This window comes from Hippoglossus stenolepis, chromosome 9, assembly GCF_022539355.2.
Source record: "Hippoglossus stenolepis isolate QCI-W04-F060 chromosome 9, HSTE1.2, whole genome shotgun sequence".
Taxonomy (NCBI): domain Eukaryota; kingdom Metazoa; phylum Chordata; class Actinopteri; order Pleuronectiformes; family Pleuronectidae; genus Hippoglossus; species Hippoglossus stenolepis.
The window spans coordinates 12,070,250-12,088,983 of NC_061491.1; the positions used below are offsets into that span (position 1 = coordinate 12,070,250).

At 43.0% G+C, this 18,734-nt stretch overlaps 1 protein-coding gene across 3 annotated transcripts; it reads left to right on the forward strand.

Moving 5' to 3' along the window:
• Nucleotides 1-1,690: 1,690 nt before the first annotated feature.
• lzts1 (leucine zipper, putative tumor suppressor 1) lies at nucleotides 1,691-17,485 on the forward strand. Of its 3 annotated transcripts, none has more exons than XM_035166470.2 (9): nucleotides 1,691-2,029; nucleotides 11,163-11,509; nucleotides 11,599-11,727; nucleotides 13,595-13,751; nucleotides 13,846-14,237; nucleotides 14,367-14,540; nucleotides 15,252-15,383; nucleotides 15,657-15,851; nucleotides 16,143-17,485. In XM_035166470.2, the coding sequence occupies exons 2-9, from the start codon at nucleotides 11,279-11,281 to the stop codon at nucleotides 16,680-16,682; spliced, it is 1,950 nt and encodes a 649-aa protein (XP_035022361.1). In that variant the 5' UTR covers nucleotides 1,691-2,029; nucleotides 11,163-11,278; the 3' UTR covers nucleotides 16,683-17,485. The 3 variants fall into 3 exon arrangements, with proteins under 3 accessions (XP_035022361.1, XP_035022364.1, XP_035022363.1); XM_035166473.2 differs by lacking the exon at nucleotides 1,691-2,029 and adding an exon at nucleotides 6,085-6,169; XM_035166472.2 differs by lacking the exon at nucleotides 1,691-2,029 and adding an exon at nucleotides 9,377-9,750.
• The last annotated feature ends 1,249 nt before the right edge of the window (nucleotides 17,486-18,734 follow it).

An 18,734-nucleotide genomic window follows, 5' to 3' on the forward strand; every position in this document is an offset into this window, starting at 1 on the left:
CCTAACCCTTACCCCAACAATAACCTAAACCTAACCCCAACCCTAAAAGCAAATCTCAACCCTCCAACAGGCCTTTGAAGAAGTGATGAAGGAAGCTCCATGCTTAAAATGGTCCTCTCTCTCTCTCTCTCTCTCTCTCACACACACACACACACCAGTCAAATATGGGGCATTTGAAGAAAAAGCCCAAAATGACACTGCTTTGTTGTGACAATATTTGACTTGTGATTGCCACACATTGACACACACATATAAACAACATGTGTTCAGCCATAACACTGAGTCATATAAAGATGGGGAAAATGACACTGTGTATTGAAATCAGATCATTCAACACCTTGCTTACAGATCACGAGCCCTTATCAAATACACAGTCACACACCGACATATCTGGCACCCACTGAGAGTAAAGGCTATGTCCCTCACTGCGTTCCTGGCTACTGATTACATATCATTATCCAGAATAAAGTAGGAGACTATCATTTCAAGACAAATTGGCACACCGGGAACCCTGAAGAAAGTGCAGCAGTCATTACATCTCCAGCAGACATGCCCAGACAGCAAAGAGGAATATTATACTTATTTCTTCACAGCCAGAAAACTTTATTGTATTATATTAATTATGAGTGAAGCAGGACGTTTTTATACTTCTAATTGTCATGCAGCAGTTGCAGCAGAGTTTTTTCAGGGTGAAAGATTAAGAATGAGAACGTGGGGTATGGACTGTGAAAGAGGGAAGGAAGAGGAAGATAAGAAGAACAAGAGAAAAAAACACGCTGACAGGTGCACAGGAAAATGATGGACACGGAGAGAAGAAACAGGAGCAGCGGCGGAGAGACGAGAGGATGTGCAAGCATGTCAAATGAGTATTCTGCCAGGATTTGCAATGTGGGCTTCAAACCAGTTCCATTTTATTCAACTCATCTGTTACATAGATAAAGCAAAAAAAAAAAACCACACACATATCTGCCCCTGGCTTCCTGTGTGTGAGAGAGCAAGTGGAGCGGTGAAGCAGGTTAAACCTATAGCAGCACAGCATGATGGGTAACAGCATGGATGAGTGGTCAAACCAGGAGCCACTTACTGGCTTACTTGCAGATTTGTACTCAAGTACATTTGTACGCAAATCATATTTCCGTCTGTAGTGAAATGTGTATATTATGTACATATTTTGTCTGTATCTTTCAATTTTATTGCCTATTCTGTGTCTATAATCCTGACCTACCTGCTGCTAGTGAATTTCCTCGGCGTGGGATCAATAAAGTTATCTTATCTTAAACATGCACACATGTAGGCTGCACACCGATGGAGATGCAATAAAAGGAAATGCACTGCGAGAGCATCTAATTCTTGCACTTTTTGGTGCTGCGCAACTTAGACGTGGCTCCGAAGTGTGGGCATGGATGATGTGCAGCGTGTAGACATATACAGAGGCAGTGAAGTGACTTAAGATGGATGGCAGAGCTGCTTGGGAAAGGCCATTAAAAGAGGGAAAAGAGAGAGGTAAAGTGGAAGGAGAGGAGACAGGTGAGAGAGACGGATGCAGATGACAAGGCATGAAAGAGGGAGAATACTTAAACTTAAGAGAAGTGCACAAAGAGGTGGACAAGGCGAGAGGCGAAGGGAGGGAGGGAGGGAGGGAGGGAGTGTTGGATGTTCAGAGTGAAGGAGAGAGTGGGAGGGAGTTCAGGAGAGAGGAAACTAGGATACACTGTAAAGAGAGAGAGAGAGAGGGTGGAGAGAGAAAGAGAGAGAGAGAGAGAGCATGCTTATGGAGGAATGTGACAGTGTTCAGTGTGTGGGAGATGGGACGGAATCATTGCACCGCACCAGGTGCTTGAAGAGGAAGTGGACACCCGCAGAGGACTTCAGGCAAACACAAGCAGACATGTCTCTTTCTCCCCACAGATGTAGTTGCAAGTAGTATCCGGCTGGAATTGGTTTGTCTACAGTGATCCACACAGCTTTTGGGAGACAGAGCAGCAGAGGCAGTGACTGTGATTGTGGGGGCAGGCAGACTATAATGGAGGTAAGTCACCTCCAGCCGGGCTCGGAGGAAGGTTAATGCTGTTTGAGTGGATGTGACAGGGGACAAATGATGGCACAGGCGCAGCCAGAGCACACTGTCCTGCAACTTCAAGCAGGAGTGAGAGCTGAGTGGTACTGGCAATCCGCACCGATTCCAGTGTACATGCAGATTTGTTAAGGGCAGGTGTTGTGATGTAATTTTTTTGTCCCAAGTAAGAAACCAGGTGTAAAGTGTGCCTCCTGTTCTGACTGAACCAAAGTCTCTCTGCAAGGGAGCAGCCCAAGTGTTTCACCACTTTTAAAAGACGAGCTGAATTTCACTCTGGGGTTTGAGGCAGCTCCAAAGGGAACGTCTGCTTTCAACTTTTCTTTTCTTCGCAGGAAACCGCCGACACTGTTCTTTACTTTCAGCGCAGCCTTGCCTGGACAAACCATTGTTTTTTAAAACTGGAGAAATAACAGGGCGCAGCACGAGGCTCCGTTTAAGTGTTGCACTGTACACAGCAATTTGGAAGGGAATGAGCGGCACAGAGACAGTCGTTATTGGTATTTTTAAGCGTGAGTTAAATCTGTCCATCGAGATACGTCCCACCCTGTGATTTTCTTAAGTAGCTGGACCCGACAGTTCTTAATTATTCTGGTGTATAATTGTTGCAGACTCAAGGAAAACATTTGCATGTGGAACAGTTTGCCCTTTGCACAACCTCCCAGTGTCAGCACTGTCACACCTGTGCACAGCAACACATGTGTTCAGACATGAATTACTGTACCTTGTGCTGGTGACAAGGTGAACTGGTAGGGGCACCTGTTCAGACACGTTCAGGATTGCTCTCTGATTGTTCAGAGGGAAAACACAGGGCAGGCACAGGATCAGGAGACGAGGGTGTGGAGGATGAAAAGAGCTAAGACACTTCCGTCGTCTTGTCACAGAAGAGTCGCGCTCTTTGTTTTCTTATGTGAAGTGAAGAATCTCTTTTGCTGATGTAAATATTTTGACTTTTTGTATGATTTTATATATATATATATGTATTTATATAGCGTTTTGTTAAGGGAATCAAGGCAGCTCAGTTCCATATCTGTGACAAACCATTAGAGCTGTCATGACCCGCTAAAGAAGACGCTGCTTTAAATAACTGTCCCAGATACCCAAATACAGCATCCTTTCGTGAGTGAAGGCTCTGAGTCAGAGAAGTGCAGCATCTCCACATCTCTGTGAGCCTCAGCTCATGACGATGTTTCAACTTTTCCATCACGATTCCCATAAAGCTCTTTAGAACAGAATTACCGTCAAACGTGGTGAGAATCAGCTGAACAGATGTGCGCAGATGGTGAATATCTGACTTTTGTTGGTTTTGACACCTCAAGCAATGAAAGGGCCATGTTGAGTTTCCCTGTGTTCGAAAAGTTAGAGTGCTTTTATTTTGGAGCTGAGCGCAGGTATCGCCTGCAGCACATATTTCCAGCTGCTTTCAGGATGATATAGATCCCCGAAAGTGATCTCATTGTGCCTTCTCTCACTCCCACATTACACCATCCACACACACACACACGCACACATCCGCACACGCACGCTCACAGCTACAGCAGATTAGGAGGATGGGAGGATGGTTATGCTCCTGAATGACAAGCTTATCACTGAGTCGTCAGTTGGCAGGGTCAATGGGCCCCGGTGCCAGGAAAGGCCTCATTCTTCTCCACCTACCTCTGCATGTCATCCCACTGTGATACTGTATCAAACAAGAATAGTATGAGACAGACTTGGCAGAGAGAAACGCTGCAGTGACTGTGTGACTATTAGAGAAATACCAGGGTTTTGTTGTGTTTATGTAATACGTGTGATTCACTGCTATTACCAAGTTCAAACTGTTTATTTTTTGTGTGTATTAAGAATGCAGGTTGTATGATCCAGCATCCTAATACCACCACAAAACTAGAATCGTTCTCAGTGGAGCCTCCGTTTAGTCACTTTAAATCAAAACAAGCCTTATAGCTAAGACCACATCTTTATGTTTCTCATTGGTTGTTGTTGTAGGTTTCTAGCTCTATTCGTCACCATACAGCAGCTGAAAAAAACCACAACACCCCCATGAAACACATCTAAATCATCGTTACCAGCGCCCTAAATATGTCAGATTTTTTTCCTTCAAGATTCCTACATAATTGTTTTGAGGAATCAACAAAATTGGCCTCTCTCGCAATTTTAAAGAACTGGAAAAAACTAATCTTGGATCTTCCCTTCTAGAATTGCAATCGGTAGAACAGATTCAGTCGAGCTGCACCAGTTGGAAGACGCTATCAGTCCCTCAAACATGCCTGATTTTTTTCTGAATCAAGATCCACAACCTTAACTTTAACCATGAATTATTCTCTGAGAAATCAACAAAAAATGTGTTGAAAAACATCCAGTTAAAGAAAATGAAAACAAATCCTGGATCAGCAACAAGATTTCTGGATTCTCCCTCCACAAAATGTCATGGTAATGCGTTGAGTATTTTTTGCATAATCCCGCTAACTAACACACAGACAAAAACATAATCTCCTTGGCCCAAGTAATAATAAAAATAATATTATAAACTTTATTTATATGAAATGTTTATATTTCATTTGTATTATGAACACAGGTCTATGATATGACATCATAATATAATTTTTTTTTACATAAACAAAAATATCTGAAAACTGATCCAACACCAGTAACAGCCATCCAATGTTGACCAATATAACTTGTGCACCATGACAACATGAGTGTCTTTCTTACTGAGAGCTGAAAAGTGTACAAACGATAACTGGTGTTTACATTTCATATTTATGAAAGCTGCCATATCATGCATAAATGACAAATCCTGTTCAAAACAAGCAACTGTTAATGGAAAAGCTAAATATTCATGTGTAATGGAAGGGAAGTAATTCAAAAACGTCTAAAAATACTTTCACTGGTTACAGTGTGTACTTGCTTTTCTTAGAGTGGCATAAAAGCCTCAGAAGTAAATATTTTATGCCGATGCAGCAAGTTGGCGAGCTGCTGTTTCAAACCGAAGACACATTCAATTCTTTAAAACCACTGTTGGGCAGATTCCAGGGCTCTGCATGAGTTTGAAGTATATCACAGAAAAGTGCTGCGACATATCGCCAGGCAATAATCAATCTTGTAAGGGTGGATGAAGCTCAACAAAGAAATATAAAGGGAAATTTCGGGTATTTAATTCTCGGAACTCTATTAGAACTCCCTAAATTCACCAGCATCAATTCCCATCCTCGTCACAGTACTAAAGGCCCCCATTTAGACTCCATTAAAATTACATTTTCCTCTATACTCCAGCTGCCAAGGTTATGCTAATGTCTGTGCTACCAGAGCGGTAGTTTGGTCAGCCGCGCGAACCCGGCGAGCAGTGCCGACAACCTCCTTATCTCTTAAAACCCGAGGAGGTTGATTGTTTGGTTGACCTAATGTCTCATTTGGATGCACATAATAGCATCTGATGTGCAATCTAATTTCAGCAGGGGGTCCTTTCGCTAAAAGCTGGCCTTTAGTCAAAGATGGTGCCACATGCCTGCCAGTAAAAGACTTTGAGATCAAATGAATGAGAAATAGATGTTTTACTCACATTATTTAAGCAAACTTACAGTTCTTAACCTTTTCTCCGCATCCAAACCATCCTCCTCTAACTCAGAACAGAGGAGACATTGATTGTTTGGACAATGCAGTTATCAATGTATAATGCAGTGTTGGCTGCACAGAATATAAATCTCTCTTTCACACACACACTCAGACACTGTCTTTCCATGTCTGTGTCTTTCTCTTTCTGCTCGTGCCTCTCGCTCTGTGCCTGGTAGTCCATCTCCTTACTCTGAGGCAGTAATGAGTGTCTGGTATTCTGCTCCTCAGCATTGAAGCACCATTCATGCTCAATCTCCTTTACAATGCACTAAAAGGATTACCCAATTAGCTGCTATTGGATGCCGTTGTGTGTGTGTGTGTTTGTGTGTGTATCTATCTATGTGTGTGTGTGTGTGTGTGTGTGTGCCCGCGTGTGTGTTGGCACTGAGAGTCAATGATAGATGGCTATCTCTATACCCTGCACCTCACTCCCTGTTGATGTTCTGCTGGAGGCCACATTACTCATCCCAACTCAGCCAGAGGGTGAGTAAGACATGAGACGAGGAAGCGTGCATGTGTGTGTGTGTGTGTGTGTGTGTGTGTGTGTGTGTGTGTGTGTGTGTGTGTGTGTGTGTGTGTGTGTGTGTGTGTGTGACCACAGAGGATGACAGAGGAAGCTCTACCTCTCAATAATTCAGATCAGCTCATCATTTTCTGAGAATATACCCTATTGAATATGCGCCGTTTCTTCTTCGTCTCCCTTTAATTTGTGAATTTCATTTTCTCTGAGTAATCTGTGGGATAATGGGAAAGTCCTACTTCTTTACATTGTGAAGCAGTGTTGAATCATTGACCGATTGGAGTTATCTAACAAGTTACATCACACTGTGAGCAAGATCTTCAACGTTTTGCATTGAAGGGATGGAACAGCATAATGAAGATTGAGTTAAATGGATGTCTCATTCAAATTAAAAGTATAATTCTGAATATTTGACAATGAATTTAAATACATTACATTTCTGCTTGGCTGTAGTCCTGGCACAGAGTGCAGTGAAATAGCATTATGTATTAAAACACTGGGACACACGACTACCCTGGAGAGACTACAACCAGAAATGGATTCACTAACTAGGATGACACTCAATAGTGCCAAGATGGTCCCCTCAAGAAACCATACTTAAATTCACCAGCTCATGATTTTTAAACTCATAAATATCAGTTCCCACAACAAGATCCATAGATTATTTTCTGAGAAATCAATGAAAATGTGGAAAAACAACCTATCTTGCAGTGTTTAAGACAGAAAAAAAAGAAATCCAGAATCCGCCTCCTGATTTAGATGCGAACCAAAATTGAATCAGTTCTTCTCAAATCTTTACAGCCTCCTTCACTGCATCCCTCCACCAACTTTCATGGTAATCTGCTCTGTAGTTTGTGCATAATCCTGCTAACTATCAGACAGACAAACAAACGCAGACGAAAAAACGTAACCTCGATGGCTGAGGTAACACGTACTGCCTGTGAAGCCTAACAGGCTACGTACTTCAATATATGTTGACTCACATATTGAGCCACGTGATGTGATGAGCCAGCATGAGGGAGGTGGAATCATGTGATGTCAGTTTGGGAGCTCTGTTCCTGTAAAAAGTTGCTTTTCAGTAGTTTGTTTGATTTCTAAAGTCTTTCACCATAATTAAACAATAAACTTCACAAATTTTTGAATAATTGGGGAAAGACTTAAAAAGATAAAATATTGTTACTTTTAAGTTTAATGTCTACTAGTTTTTCAAAAGACCTTTTACTAAATAAAGCAGAAATACTTTTTTACAACTAGATTAGGAACACCATAATAATTTAAACAAGTTGGGGCTTCAAATAACAAAGTGACATACAAAAAGATATAAAACTCTGTGTTTACACATGAACAAAGAACAATAAGCTGTCCAAGACTGACCTAAAAAAACAGACACACTGAACTAGATAGATTACACATACATCTGCTGGAAATTACCATATAGACAGTGAGAATTAAAAGTGATGCCATCTGGCACCGTGGCAGTGTAGAGATACAGTGAGAACACAAGACAGTTTCATGGTCATTGTGAGACAGGTATAAATCCTGGGGTCTTTATAGCGCGCTGCTGCCTTCCACTGGCTGTGCTAATGGATTGGCTATGCTCTGGCGTGTGTGTGTGTGTGTGTGTGTGCGTCAATGAGTAAGTGTGGCGGTTTGTTAGCGTGTGTGTTTTGGTGTGGTGTCTCGTCTTCAGCTCCTGAGATCCAGCTGACCTGCCTGACACAAAGCACCCATTCACCTCCACCATCACCACACACACACACACACACACACATCAAATGGGTGCGCACACTCTTTTGCATGGACTCTGAAAAAACATAGAGCCAATCAGATATAAGATTATGTGCATGCATCCACTCACCCACCCCCACCCCCCCCCACCCCACCCCACCCTACCCGTCCCGCCTCACCAAAGGTCTTAAATCATGCTGTCCACCCAAACGTCGTGAGGTCAGACCATTTGTACCGCATATTAAAAATTTGCCACGATGGAGCAATCAAATTATTATCAAATGTGAATCAAATGCAAGCATATATAGGCAGTTTTTTTTATTAGCAGGTGAGTGGGGACATAAAAGTGAAATCACAGGATCATTGTTCAGACACACACGCTCGGGGCTGTGAATAGGACTAATCGAGGGAACAATGGCTGAAAGGAGGAGTGAACGGTTCTGCTCCAAAAAAAGATTAAACTGCACAGATGCCGTCTTATTTGATAAGTGGGTCAGTGAAAACATTTGATGGTAAAAAAAAAGTTTCAGACACTATGATGTAATCTGGTGAAACCGTTTCTGTCTGCATATGTTGAACGATCACATCATAGGGTCATGCCGCTTCTCATGGTTATTAGTTTTAACAGATTGATCTCATTTTTGATTTGTGTTTGATCGATGGAGCCGTAGTGTTCTATCTGTAGGCAGTATTTTTTCCTCCTCACATTTCTGTACGTTTACTTGTGACAAAAATGGGGTGCAAGATTTACACTTATTTTATAGCCAGCACAGCTTAGGGGCCCCCATATTTTCTTTTGTTGTTTGCTCATTTGGAACACACTACCTTGTATATATTCCTGTCGTGGTGTGTGATTGTATTTCATCCACAAGGTGTTTTGTCAACATTGTGTACTCTGTGGGATGCTGACCGCTCCACTGCCTTGGAGAGACTTGTACCCCAGCAATAAGACTGGAAGTGTGTGTTGTTTGTGTGGACGTTTAAAGGTGTGTGCAAGAGTGTGTGTGTGTGTGTCTGAACAAACGCCATCAAGAAAGCACGGAGGTAAATCACTATGAAAACTGAAGCTCTCCAGTCCTCTCATTGTGAGGACTAGTCATTTATTTAACACTCAAATATGGTCCTGGGCTGTTTGTGGGAGAATACATCAACTGGGACACAAGAGTCCAAACAAAGAGCGGCACACTTCAACAGACAAAGAGCGAAAAGAGAGAGGGCAAGCGCCTTTTTTTTCCTCCTTCGGATGGAGTGTTGTTTATTCAGGGTGGGTGCAGGGCACCGAGTAGGACGGATGGATGGAGGGAGGGACTGATGGAAGAAGGGAGGGTTGAGGATGAATGGTTATTACACAGTTAGTCGATGGACAAACAGGGGGGTGTCGGTGGGTGATAGTAGGGAGAGGAGGGGGGTGTAAAAGATCTTTTGTGAAGGCCGGGAGTTAATCACTTGAGCGGCACACGCCAGTTCTATAGAAGCACATGTTGGACACTGGTTCCCCTGGGGGGGCCTGGGGGGTAGTGGGAGGCCCCAAAACACACACACACACATGCACAGCTGAATTTACATGTCGGTTATAATGCAAAGCTGTGTACAGGCCATCCAGAAAAGCAGGGAAGACCCACCCCTCTACCACAGAACAGAAAGCAAACCCTCCTGGCTGTGCTGATAGTGTGAGCTCTGCGTTCGCTGCTGGTTCATTCAAGGCCATACACACGCACACGTGCACACATATCTGGATTTTTTTGCTTTCTCCACGACTGGATAGATGACTCTGCAGGGGCCTTGCTAGAGACGGATGCTTTAGTGTGACCGGGCAGTAAGTAAAGATCTATTGTTTCATTACTCCGGTCCCATGTCTGTGGTGGATGCTAATATCTGAGAGTGATAGTGAGGAGCAGGGTTTAGATTTAGGGGCAGACACGCAGGCACAGTGAGGAGAGAGAGGCAGTCACAGTCATGTCAGGGGCTGTTTGCATCAGTGACACAGGGGGAGGCTTTCTCTTTGTACTTGTGAAGGTACAAATTTAACATCACATAACATTCATTAACTCAATACGTTTTGATGTTTACTTTGTGGGATTTTTTTTTGAATTTCATCCTGAACAAAACAGAAGATCAGCAGTGAAGCTGTGCAGGAAGATTAATTAACAATGACTGTGTGGTTCTTTCATCATTAGAAGCTTTCCCTCCCATGTCCCGCCTCAAAAAAACTGAAACTATTAGCTGTTTCTTCCGGCGTATAACCATCACTCAAAGTTTCCTAATTCCTTGTCTCGCTCACTGTCTGTCTGTGATTGTCCTCGTGGTGAAACATCTTTTTTCTGCACGTCTCATCACGCCTATCATTGTTTTGGGGGGTGATGAAAAGTGACAGCCTTGATCAGCGCTCATTCCGCATTTTCCCGTTCAATCATGCTCATCAAACACCTCTGGAAAATGACACTGACAGCTATGTGTATACAGACACACAAGTATGGATTAGCCTGGAGCCAAATGCAATGCGGACTAATATGTGACTTAAAGCGGGCCCATTAGGCTTAAAGCTTTGTTGCTGCGGCTATTATAAAATGGTTGAAGACTGAGGACCAGGTGGTTAGGGGAGCCGTCGAGCCTGATCAGCCAGTAGCCTCTTTGCTTTGAGTTTTCCCCTGTGGGTTAGAGATCACGACAAGCAACATCTGGGGTCTGCTTGTCTTTAAAGAGAGGATGGATCGCATCGCCAGTAACTCTACGAAATGTTTCTCTCTGTTCCCCCTTCCAATGTTCTTTCACAACTAGAGCCAATTACATTATTAACACTTGACTATTGCTCTGTGGTCTGTCAATGCAATGCTCAAGTGGAATAGCAAATGCAAAATGATTGCAGTGTTATTCTGATGGCAGCTCGAGCCAAGTGTTGAGCAGGCAGTAAATAGCCTAATTGCCAGTTTGTTTAGAGGAAGGGCACCCAAAGGGTTATTTGTCAAATTCAACGGCCGAGCCATAAATCTAGACACACAAAGCCAGGCAGGGCGCCAAGATGGACTCTTTTCACTTTGCAAATGTGAACACACCTGCTTCAGCACTGCATGTCTGGACTGAACAGGGAGCAATACAATTAAACAACACAGGGAAGCTGATGAGCACCAGAGGAAGGTGTTAGGTGACTTTGTCCTTTCAAGAAAGAAAAAAACCTTGTTTAAGGATCAACAGTGATGTTTGTGTATTATCGATTTCTTGTTTCTGCAGATGATACCTCTGACGGTGCCTCTCCGGTGTCATGAGCTGTGTCTTCTCCTCGCTTCTGTGTAACTTCGCCACCTGGACTTCAGCCCCACCATCCGCTCACCTATGCCTGCAGGACCATGGGGAGCGTCAGCAGCCTGATCAACGGCAACAGCCTCAATACGAAACACTGCAGGGCGTCTGAGTACAGGATTAGAAAGGGAACCAGCCATCACAGAAAGAGTGGCGGTTGCAGCCTAGACGGCTTACTGAACTGTGGTTTCACTCAGGGCTCCTCGTCCACAGCTCATCCCTCCAAAGGCCTCACCCACTCCCGCTCGGGACGAAGTGAAGATTTCTTTTACATCAAGGTGAGCTCACATGCTTTTTTAGGTGACGTGAATGTAACAGCATATATTGCCCTGCTCTTAGATAAAATGTTTATCCTGTTTCACAAAAGGTGAGCAATAAAACGAGGTCGGCCAATCACAGAGGAGTATCGATGGAGGACAAAGGGAACAGAGATGGGGAGTCAGACGGGCGACTGCAACCAAAGCTGCTGCTCATGTCGAGGAAAATGAATGAGGCGGTGAGAAAAATGTCAATTTCACTGCTGTCATATAAATGCTACTTTACCAAAAACACTTTTAAAATAGATTTTAAAAGAATAGTTTAACTTTCTTAGGAAATATGGTACTTTATTTAAAGAGTGATTTTACCACTCAAAGCACTTCAACGTACAAATCACATTCACCCATTCACGTACACATCCGTACGGGGCTCCCCGTATTCTAAATGTTTTCAATCACACATCATTCATTCACTGTCGGCACAGCAGTCTGGGGCAATTTGAGGTTCAGTATCTTGCCCAAGGAAAGATCAGGATGCAGACTGGAGGAATTGTACTATCAACCTTCTGGTTATAGTGGATGATCCTCTCTCCTGAGCCCCAGCTGCCCCAAAATAACTACATTTGCTTTGTTGCAATAAGTTAGATGAGATGATTAATGGCAAACTGTATGGTAAATATGTAGCCAGAGCCCAAAGCTGTTTAGTTTAGCTTAGCATAAAGCCCGGAAACAGTGGGAAACAGCTAAATACACCTACAAGCAACTTGTTAGTTCACTAATTAAAATGCAATTTATCATTTGTTTATACCGTAAGCTTAAAAAAATATATAAAATCCTCAGTTTTACAAGGGATTATGCATCGTATATTCCTTGCCTGGGAGCAGTTGCCAGCCAATCATTGGAGACTCCAGGATGTTACTGCTCCCAGCACAAGAATAGATCAACACATAACGCTGCCTGTAACACGGAAAATTGTCAATTTTACACTTTGTTTTAATGCACGGAATGAAAAAACAATATACATGGTGTAAATTAGTCAGCTTTAAGAAGTGCTGATATGAATAATTTGTTACCTTTGGTTCAAACCATGCTAGCTTTGTAGCCCTGTTTTATGCCAATCTAAGATAAGCTGCTGCTATTAACTAGAAAAACCAACACCAACTTTGAAAACCTCATAGTTGAGGATAAAACCTGCACAGCAGGTGGTTTAATAGGTAGCAGCCATCCCATATAACCTGCATTGAGCCTTCTCAGTTTATTAATCACCTCCCCCCAGATTAATGACCCAAGTATGCCTTGATCTTCTTAGAGAAGTCATTTCTGTGCCAAGAATAAGAAAGCAAATAGAGACTCCTTCAATAGGCCTTTATTCCTCTGGGGCATGGGAGGGAAAGGAGGAGAAGCGGAGGAGAGAGAGAGAGAGGGTAGGATAAAGGAAAAAAGAGAGAGATCGAGGGCCAAAGAGAGTTTGAGGCATAGAAAGAGAGAAAAATGAGGAAAGGCATCCCAGTCATGAAGTCAGTGAGAAGGAATGCTGAGCTCACAAGCTTTACCTCTTACACTTCAGCAGTAGCTCATATTATTAATATCCCGGAGAAAGGCTATTTATCTTCCCTCAGACAGCACATGGGGGAGAGATGTGGGATGCAGAGGGGAGGACAGAGAGGAGGGGTGGTTTGGTACTGCTCGTGACGTTCTTGGACAGCACAGATGGGGCATGTGGAGTAAAAGTTCATCTTTGAAATGAGTTTTCTCTTTTATGACAGTCTGGTGAATTTTACTTGCAACTACTGCTGTGTAGCTTTTAATACTGCCAGCTTGTAGTGAAGCAATTCTGCATGCTTCGCTGGTTCTATTTCTAATATGAAAATAAATTACGGTGAAAAAAGTCTATCCCTTTCATTTGTACAGACTTCCAGCATGTGACAATATTTATCTCGGTGAAAGCCAGTCATTACGATTTTCAAGTTTCGAAATGTGATTCACCATAGCATTACAAGAGGACTTGAATTTTTTTTTGCTGTGCTTTCCGCTAAGACAAGCCACTGAATATAAAAACTAAAATAGGGAAGAGCACCCCTGACTGTGTGTCATTTCACTCCTCAGACCACTGCTGAGAAGTCATTGGTCCGTTCCACTGCCTTCAAGCCTGTGCCTCCCAAGAGTACATCCTCCACAGAGACAGGCCACAGCAGCCTGGACCGCATCCTTTGTCCTCTGGAGAAACCAAGGAGTTCAGAGTTTAAACACAACACCTTTTCAGGTCTTTATCTATTTCATTTTGGTAAAATGATGTCTAAAAAATTTGATTATTCAGGTGAAATGGCAAAGTCCGATGTCTTCTTTTCTTCTTTCAGGGACTCTGTCAGACTCCGGACGTAACTCTATGTCCAGCCTCCCCACCCACAGCACCAGCGGCAGCCTAAGTGCTTCCACAGGCCCCGTCAGTCACAGTGATGGCAGCTCAGCTCCTGCAAATAGTCTCGGCAAGGCAGCACAACCCAGTTTGCCTTCATGGGTCAAGGGGAATAGCACTAACCTTGACTCTAGCTACAGGACTCCTTTAAACACTGATGGCTTCGCAACTAAGGCTAATGGAGATGCCGGCTCCCCATTTTCCGCAGATAAGTCAAGCCCTCTCTCTGAAACAGCAGGTGGGATTCGATCCCCCATTACCACAGATGAGTCGCTGATTGAACGTTTGGAACAAAGGCTGTTGGAGCGAGAGACTGAACTGCAGGAGCTACAGGTATCAAGCTGTCACACAACAACAACAAAAAACTGTGCTTTTAATCAAGATCATGGCCTCATCAGTTGTTAGACAGTGCAAATGTCTGAGGGGTTTTTTTTCAATTCGGATTTGTTCACCTTACAACAGGGGAGTTTTGAGGAGAAGGAAGTAGACACCTGCCAGCTCTTTGATGAGAGACAGAGGTACTGTTCCGAGGAGATGGAGGGGCTGAAGCAGCGATGCTCCACAAAGTTACGACAAGTGTCGCAAATGGCTGCAAAAACCCAGCAAGCGCTCCAGTTGCAGGTCAGCCAGCTCCAGGTCAGTCCAATATGTCTCTTATTACCAGTGCCCTGTACGTCTCGTCTGGTTGTTAACTTTTCTCCCTTTCCAGGAAATCAGTGAATTAATCTGTAGCCGTTTTCAGACATGAACATGACTGCGTCCCGAACAAATGACATTTTTCCGTCATTTGTCTTTCGCATATAAAGAAGGAAGCAGGTTGTCCGAGTCAGATGCGTTCACAGCAAGAGGAGAATGTCTGGAACATTCAGACAATAACTGGCACCTGGGTAGTGCATGCAGGAGGCTGGACATAATGGATAAATTCTGCTGTAGAGATCAGTGTCAACCCTTCTCGCCAGAAGCTCTCAAATCTCGTTGTCTTTCCAAATCAACATCGTTGCCATTTTCTCCGTATATGGCATTGTATTCTTCCCATTTTGCATCTGTCGGGTGCTAAGAACATCACTCACTGTGGATTTTCCCAGAAATTTCGGTAGTATTCTAACATGGGCTCACACAGACAATGTGCATATGGGGCTGGAGCAACTGACATTTTAGAAATCAGACAACTGGACAAAGTGTGTGGACTCACGTACAGCTCCTCCACAAAATTACAGGACAATGTCCGAACATCAGTTTTCATGTCTGAAAGCAGCTCAAGAATCATATTCAGATTGAATATTTCATCATTAGCAGACCTTGCACACTTGCAACATGTTGTGAAATGAGGAATGCACTCTTGTACAGGCAGAGAAGGAGAGGCTCCAGGAAGACGTTTCAAAGTTGACCCGGGAGAAGGATCTCATCAAGCTCAGGCTGAGGTCTTACGAGGCCGAGAGCACACAGTTGGCGCCGACACTCGAGGAAACTCAGTGGGAGGTGAGTCAAGAGCGATATCTGTTGGATTTTAAACCTGGCAGCTTACAAAGCAATCTAGTACTCAAACCTTGAGTGATGCTCGTCCATCACCAGAGGAAAAATCCAACATTTTGCATCATGTTTAAGAGAAAACACAAATCCATCACTAAAGAATCAGACATCAGGGGCATTACTTACATTTTCATTACAAAAAAAAATCTCTTGCTTTGCTATTACCACAGCCCTCTTCCCCCATATTAACATATATATAAAATTGTCTGTGATCAAATGTAGGTGTGCCAGAAGACAGGAGAGATCTCACTGTTGAAGCTGCAGCTGAGAGACAGCAAAGCGGACGTCAACATCCGGCTAAACGAGATAGTCAGCCTCAGGGCGTCACTGAAGGAGAACGCAGTGAAGATGGAGATGCTTGAGAAACAGAATAAAGACCATGAAGACAAACTGCGCTCCCGCACTATAGAGGCCGAGGTTAGTCTGTCGATGATTCAGTGGCGATACATTGCATAATGGGGTTTAAATAAGGATGTGTGAATAAAATGCCCACACGTTGCTTATATGATGAATAGAAGGAATGTTATCTGCTAGTATATGCAACACTTTCACCTTCAGGTGCTTCAAAGTTTTAGCAGACAGACAGTGGGATCTAGCTTTAATAAAAAAGATAATTTGACGCCTCACATCATTAGAGCTGTTATATCAGTCAACATAATCCTCCTAATCTCTGCCCATGTATGAATATTTCCGTTTGTTTTTATTCAGGTTTGCCAAAATGAACTCCAACGCAAGAAGAACGAGGCTGATCTGCTGAGGGAGAAAGTGGGCAAACTCGAGAAAGACATTCAAGAAATGAAACAGGATCTGGTTGTGGCCAAAGAGGAGAGGCTGCGACACAGTTTGAACCTCGAGGCCAATGCCCAGACTCAGGAAAAACTAATCAAAGGCTCCGACTCCCCCACCCAGGGCCGGGGTGAGGAGAACAGGGAAGACGCCTCCACAGAGTCACTCCAGACAGAAGTGGGGCGACTGAAGCGGCAGCTCAGGGAGGAGAAGGACGCTCAGGAAAGGCTGGCGAACACCTTTGAGCAGGAGAGGCAGACCTGGAACAGGGAGAAGGACAGAGTCATCAAGTACCAGAAGCAGCTCCAGATCAACTACCTGCAGATGCACAGGAAGAACCAGGACCTGGAGAGGATCCTGAAGGAGCTGACCACTGAACTGGAGAGCCGGACGGAGCTGGGAATGGACATCTACAGCTCAGGGTTACAAACATACGAAGACGTTATTGCCACAGAGATTTGATGTGAGCACTCACTAACAATGTTGTTTTCACCTCAGATATTTATGTCACAACAACTGGAGCTCACTGCTAACAAGTCTTTTACTATGGTTATTTAATAGAATATGCATAATCTAGTTTGTTTGAGTCCAGGGCACATTCTTGTGATATACTTTGTGATGACCATGCTACTACTTGTTTAAAAGTAAATACTAAGTTATTTAATGTTCAAATGAGAATATTCTTTATTTTTTACTATGTTGACTAAAAAAACCCCTCATCATTAAAATCACGCAAAATTTTTCTCATTTAAAAATCATTATTAGTTGTTCTACAGGCCAGAGTCAGCTGACTCATCTGTTTCATGACTAATGTCAAATGGTCGCACATAAAGCATGATCGAGGTTGAACACATGTCTCCTCGGTCAGAAAATGAGAGTGATTTATCATCTATTGTGCGTCTAGGTTTGAACCTTAACTTACGTGGCCCTGTCTGTTTATTTTATTGTGTGCTCCCGAAGAGGGTTGTGCATGGAAATGAGTTTTAACTAAACAAATGCACAGGTCTTCTGATGTGATAAAGTGCAAAAAAAATGGTTTCCACTACAAATACATGTTGAGCTGTCATGTGTTGTCACCCTTAAATTATATCCAACATTGAATATCATATAGGTTTAATTGCAAAAATGCAATAGTGGGATTAATATATATTATTAAATCAGTTGTATGTTGTTTTCAATTTTCCCAGTTCTGTATATTCGCCACTTCGAGTAACTAGTCAGGTAACCTTTAAAATCACATGCAACATAAATTTCACTCCACTGATCATATGTGTTCATGAAATATTTATTTATTTATTTTGAGATTAACTTCTGAAATGAGATAATTGTGGTTCAGGAAGAAAGTTGTCATCTAATTAACCAAAGCAAACCAAATTAGTTTACCATTAAAAACCTAGGGATTAATACCTTGGCTCAGTGGACAGTGAGTAATTTGTTCAAGTAAACTACTGTATATTTGTCTGAGCTATGCAGAGAATGGAAGGTTTAGTACACTATTAAAATGCCATGTTAGTGTCTGAAAAGGAAATATGCACAATACAGAACATACTAGAGAACATGTCTGGCAGATACCAAAGACAGATCCACATTTTGAGATCCACTGTGTTAAGAGGAAGAGAGAGTACAGGCGGTTGGATAGTATGAAATGAAGCAATTATTGATGAGATGAACAACAGGAAAATAAGTGATCTCCCGATAATGTCTGTCTCTCTCCCGATATTGTTCATCCGACTTCCTGAGAGTCCGCTGGCACTGTTCCACTTAGAGACAAACAGTCTTTTCTCACACTGGCCACGGCCATTTGGCTCGACTATTTTGGAGCAATTACACTTTCCACAAGGGCAAAGTAGTTTGTGAAGCAAAAGTTGAACCACTATACACCCACTCAATACCCAGGGGCTCACACAGACTGTGAGGCAGAGGCACATGTACAGTATATGCACACACTGGGTCAGGATGTGTGGCAATCTGAGTAACGAGGCTGCTTGAGGATGCTCATCCTCCATTACGCTGCATTACGACAGCCGGTCAGGAGAGATCTGGGCGCAGACAGACTAAGTGGAGCTCTGAGGTGAGGTGCTCTAAGCTGTGGCACTCAAACTCAAGTGACTGGTAAGTGTCTCACAGCCCGTACTCACAGCCTTAGCAACAGAGAAGGGGTCAAATAGGGAAGAAGCATAAGGCCGGTTAATACTGCAGGTATGGCCCTGGTAAAAGATTTCTCTGGTTTCAGTAGATAAAATCAAACATAGATAAAGTTGGGCAAAAGACCCCTCGGCGAATAAGTCTGTTTGCAGAGATGGAACTGGAAATAAATACCAAGAAAGATGTGAGAGTGCAAAGTCATATCTGATCATAACAGCAGCAAACAGTTATCGTTTCCTTCCAACACTTTAGCTCATTTACTGTGTTTTTATTCTGTTTATTTAAAAAAGTAAATTACATTTACCTCAGCAAAAACACCTTTTCAGGGAGGCTTTTTGCCAAAAGAAGACAAAGAAGTGAGCAGGTTTA

Excerpts from the sequence above, each read along its gene's own strand:
- lzts1 (XM_035166470.2), top strand. The coding sequence starts at position 11,279 with ATGGGGAGCGTCAGCAGCCTGATCAACGGCAACAGCCTCAATACGAAA. Across the intron at positions 11,510-11,598 it reads AAGATTTCTTTTACATCAAG|GTGAGCAATAAAACGAGGTC; the intron begins GTGAGCTCACAT and ends GTTTCACAAAAG. Across the intron at positions 11,728-13,594 it reads CGAGGAAAATGAATGAGGCG|ACCACTGCTGAGAAGTCATT; the intron begins GTGAGAAAAATG and ends TTCACTCCTCAG.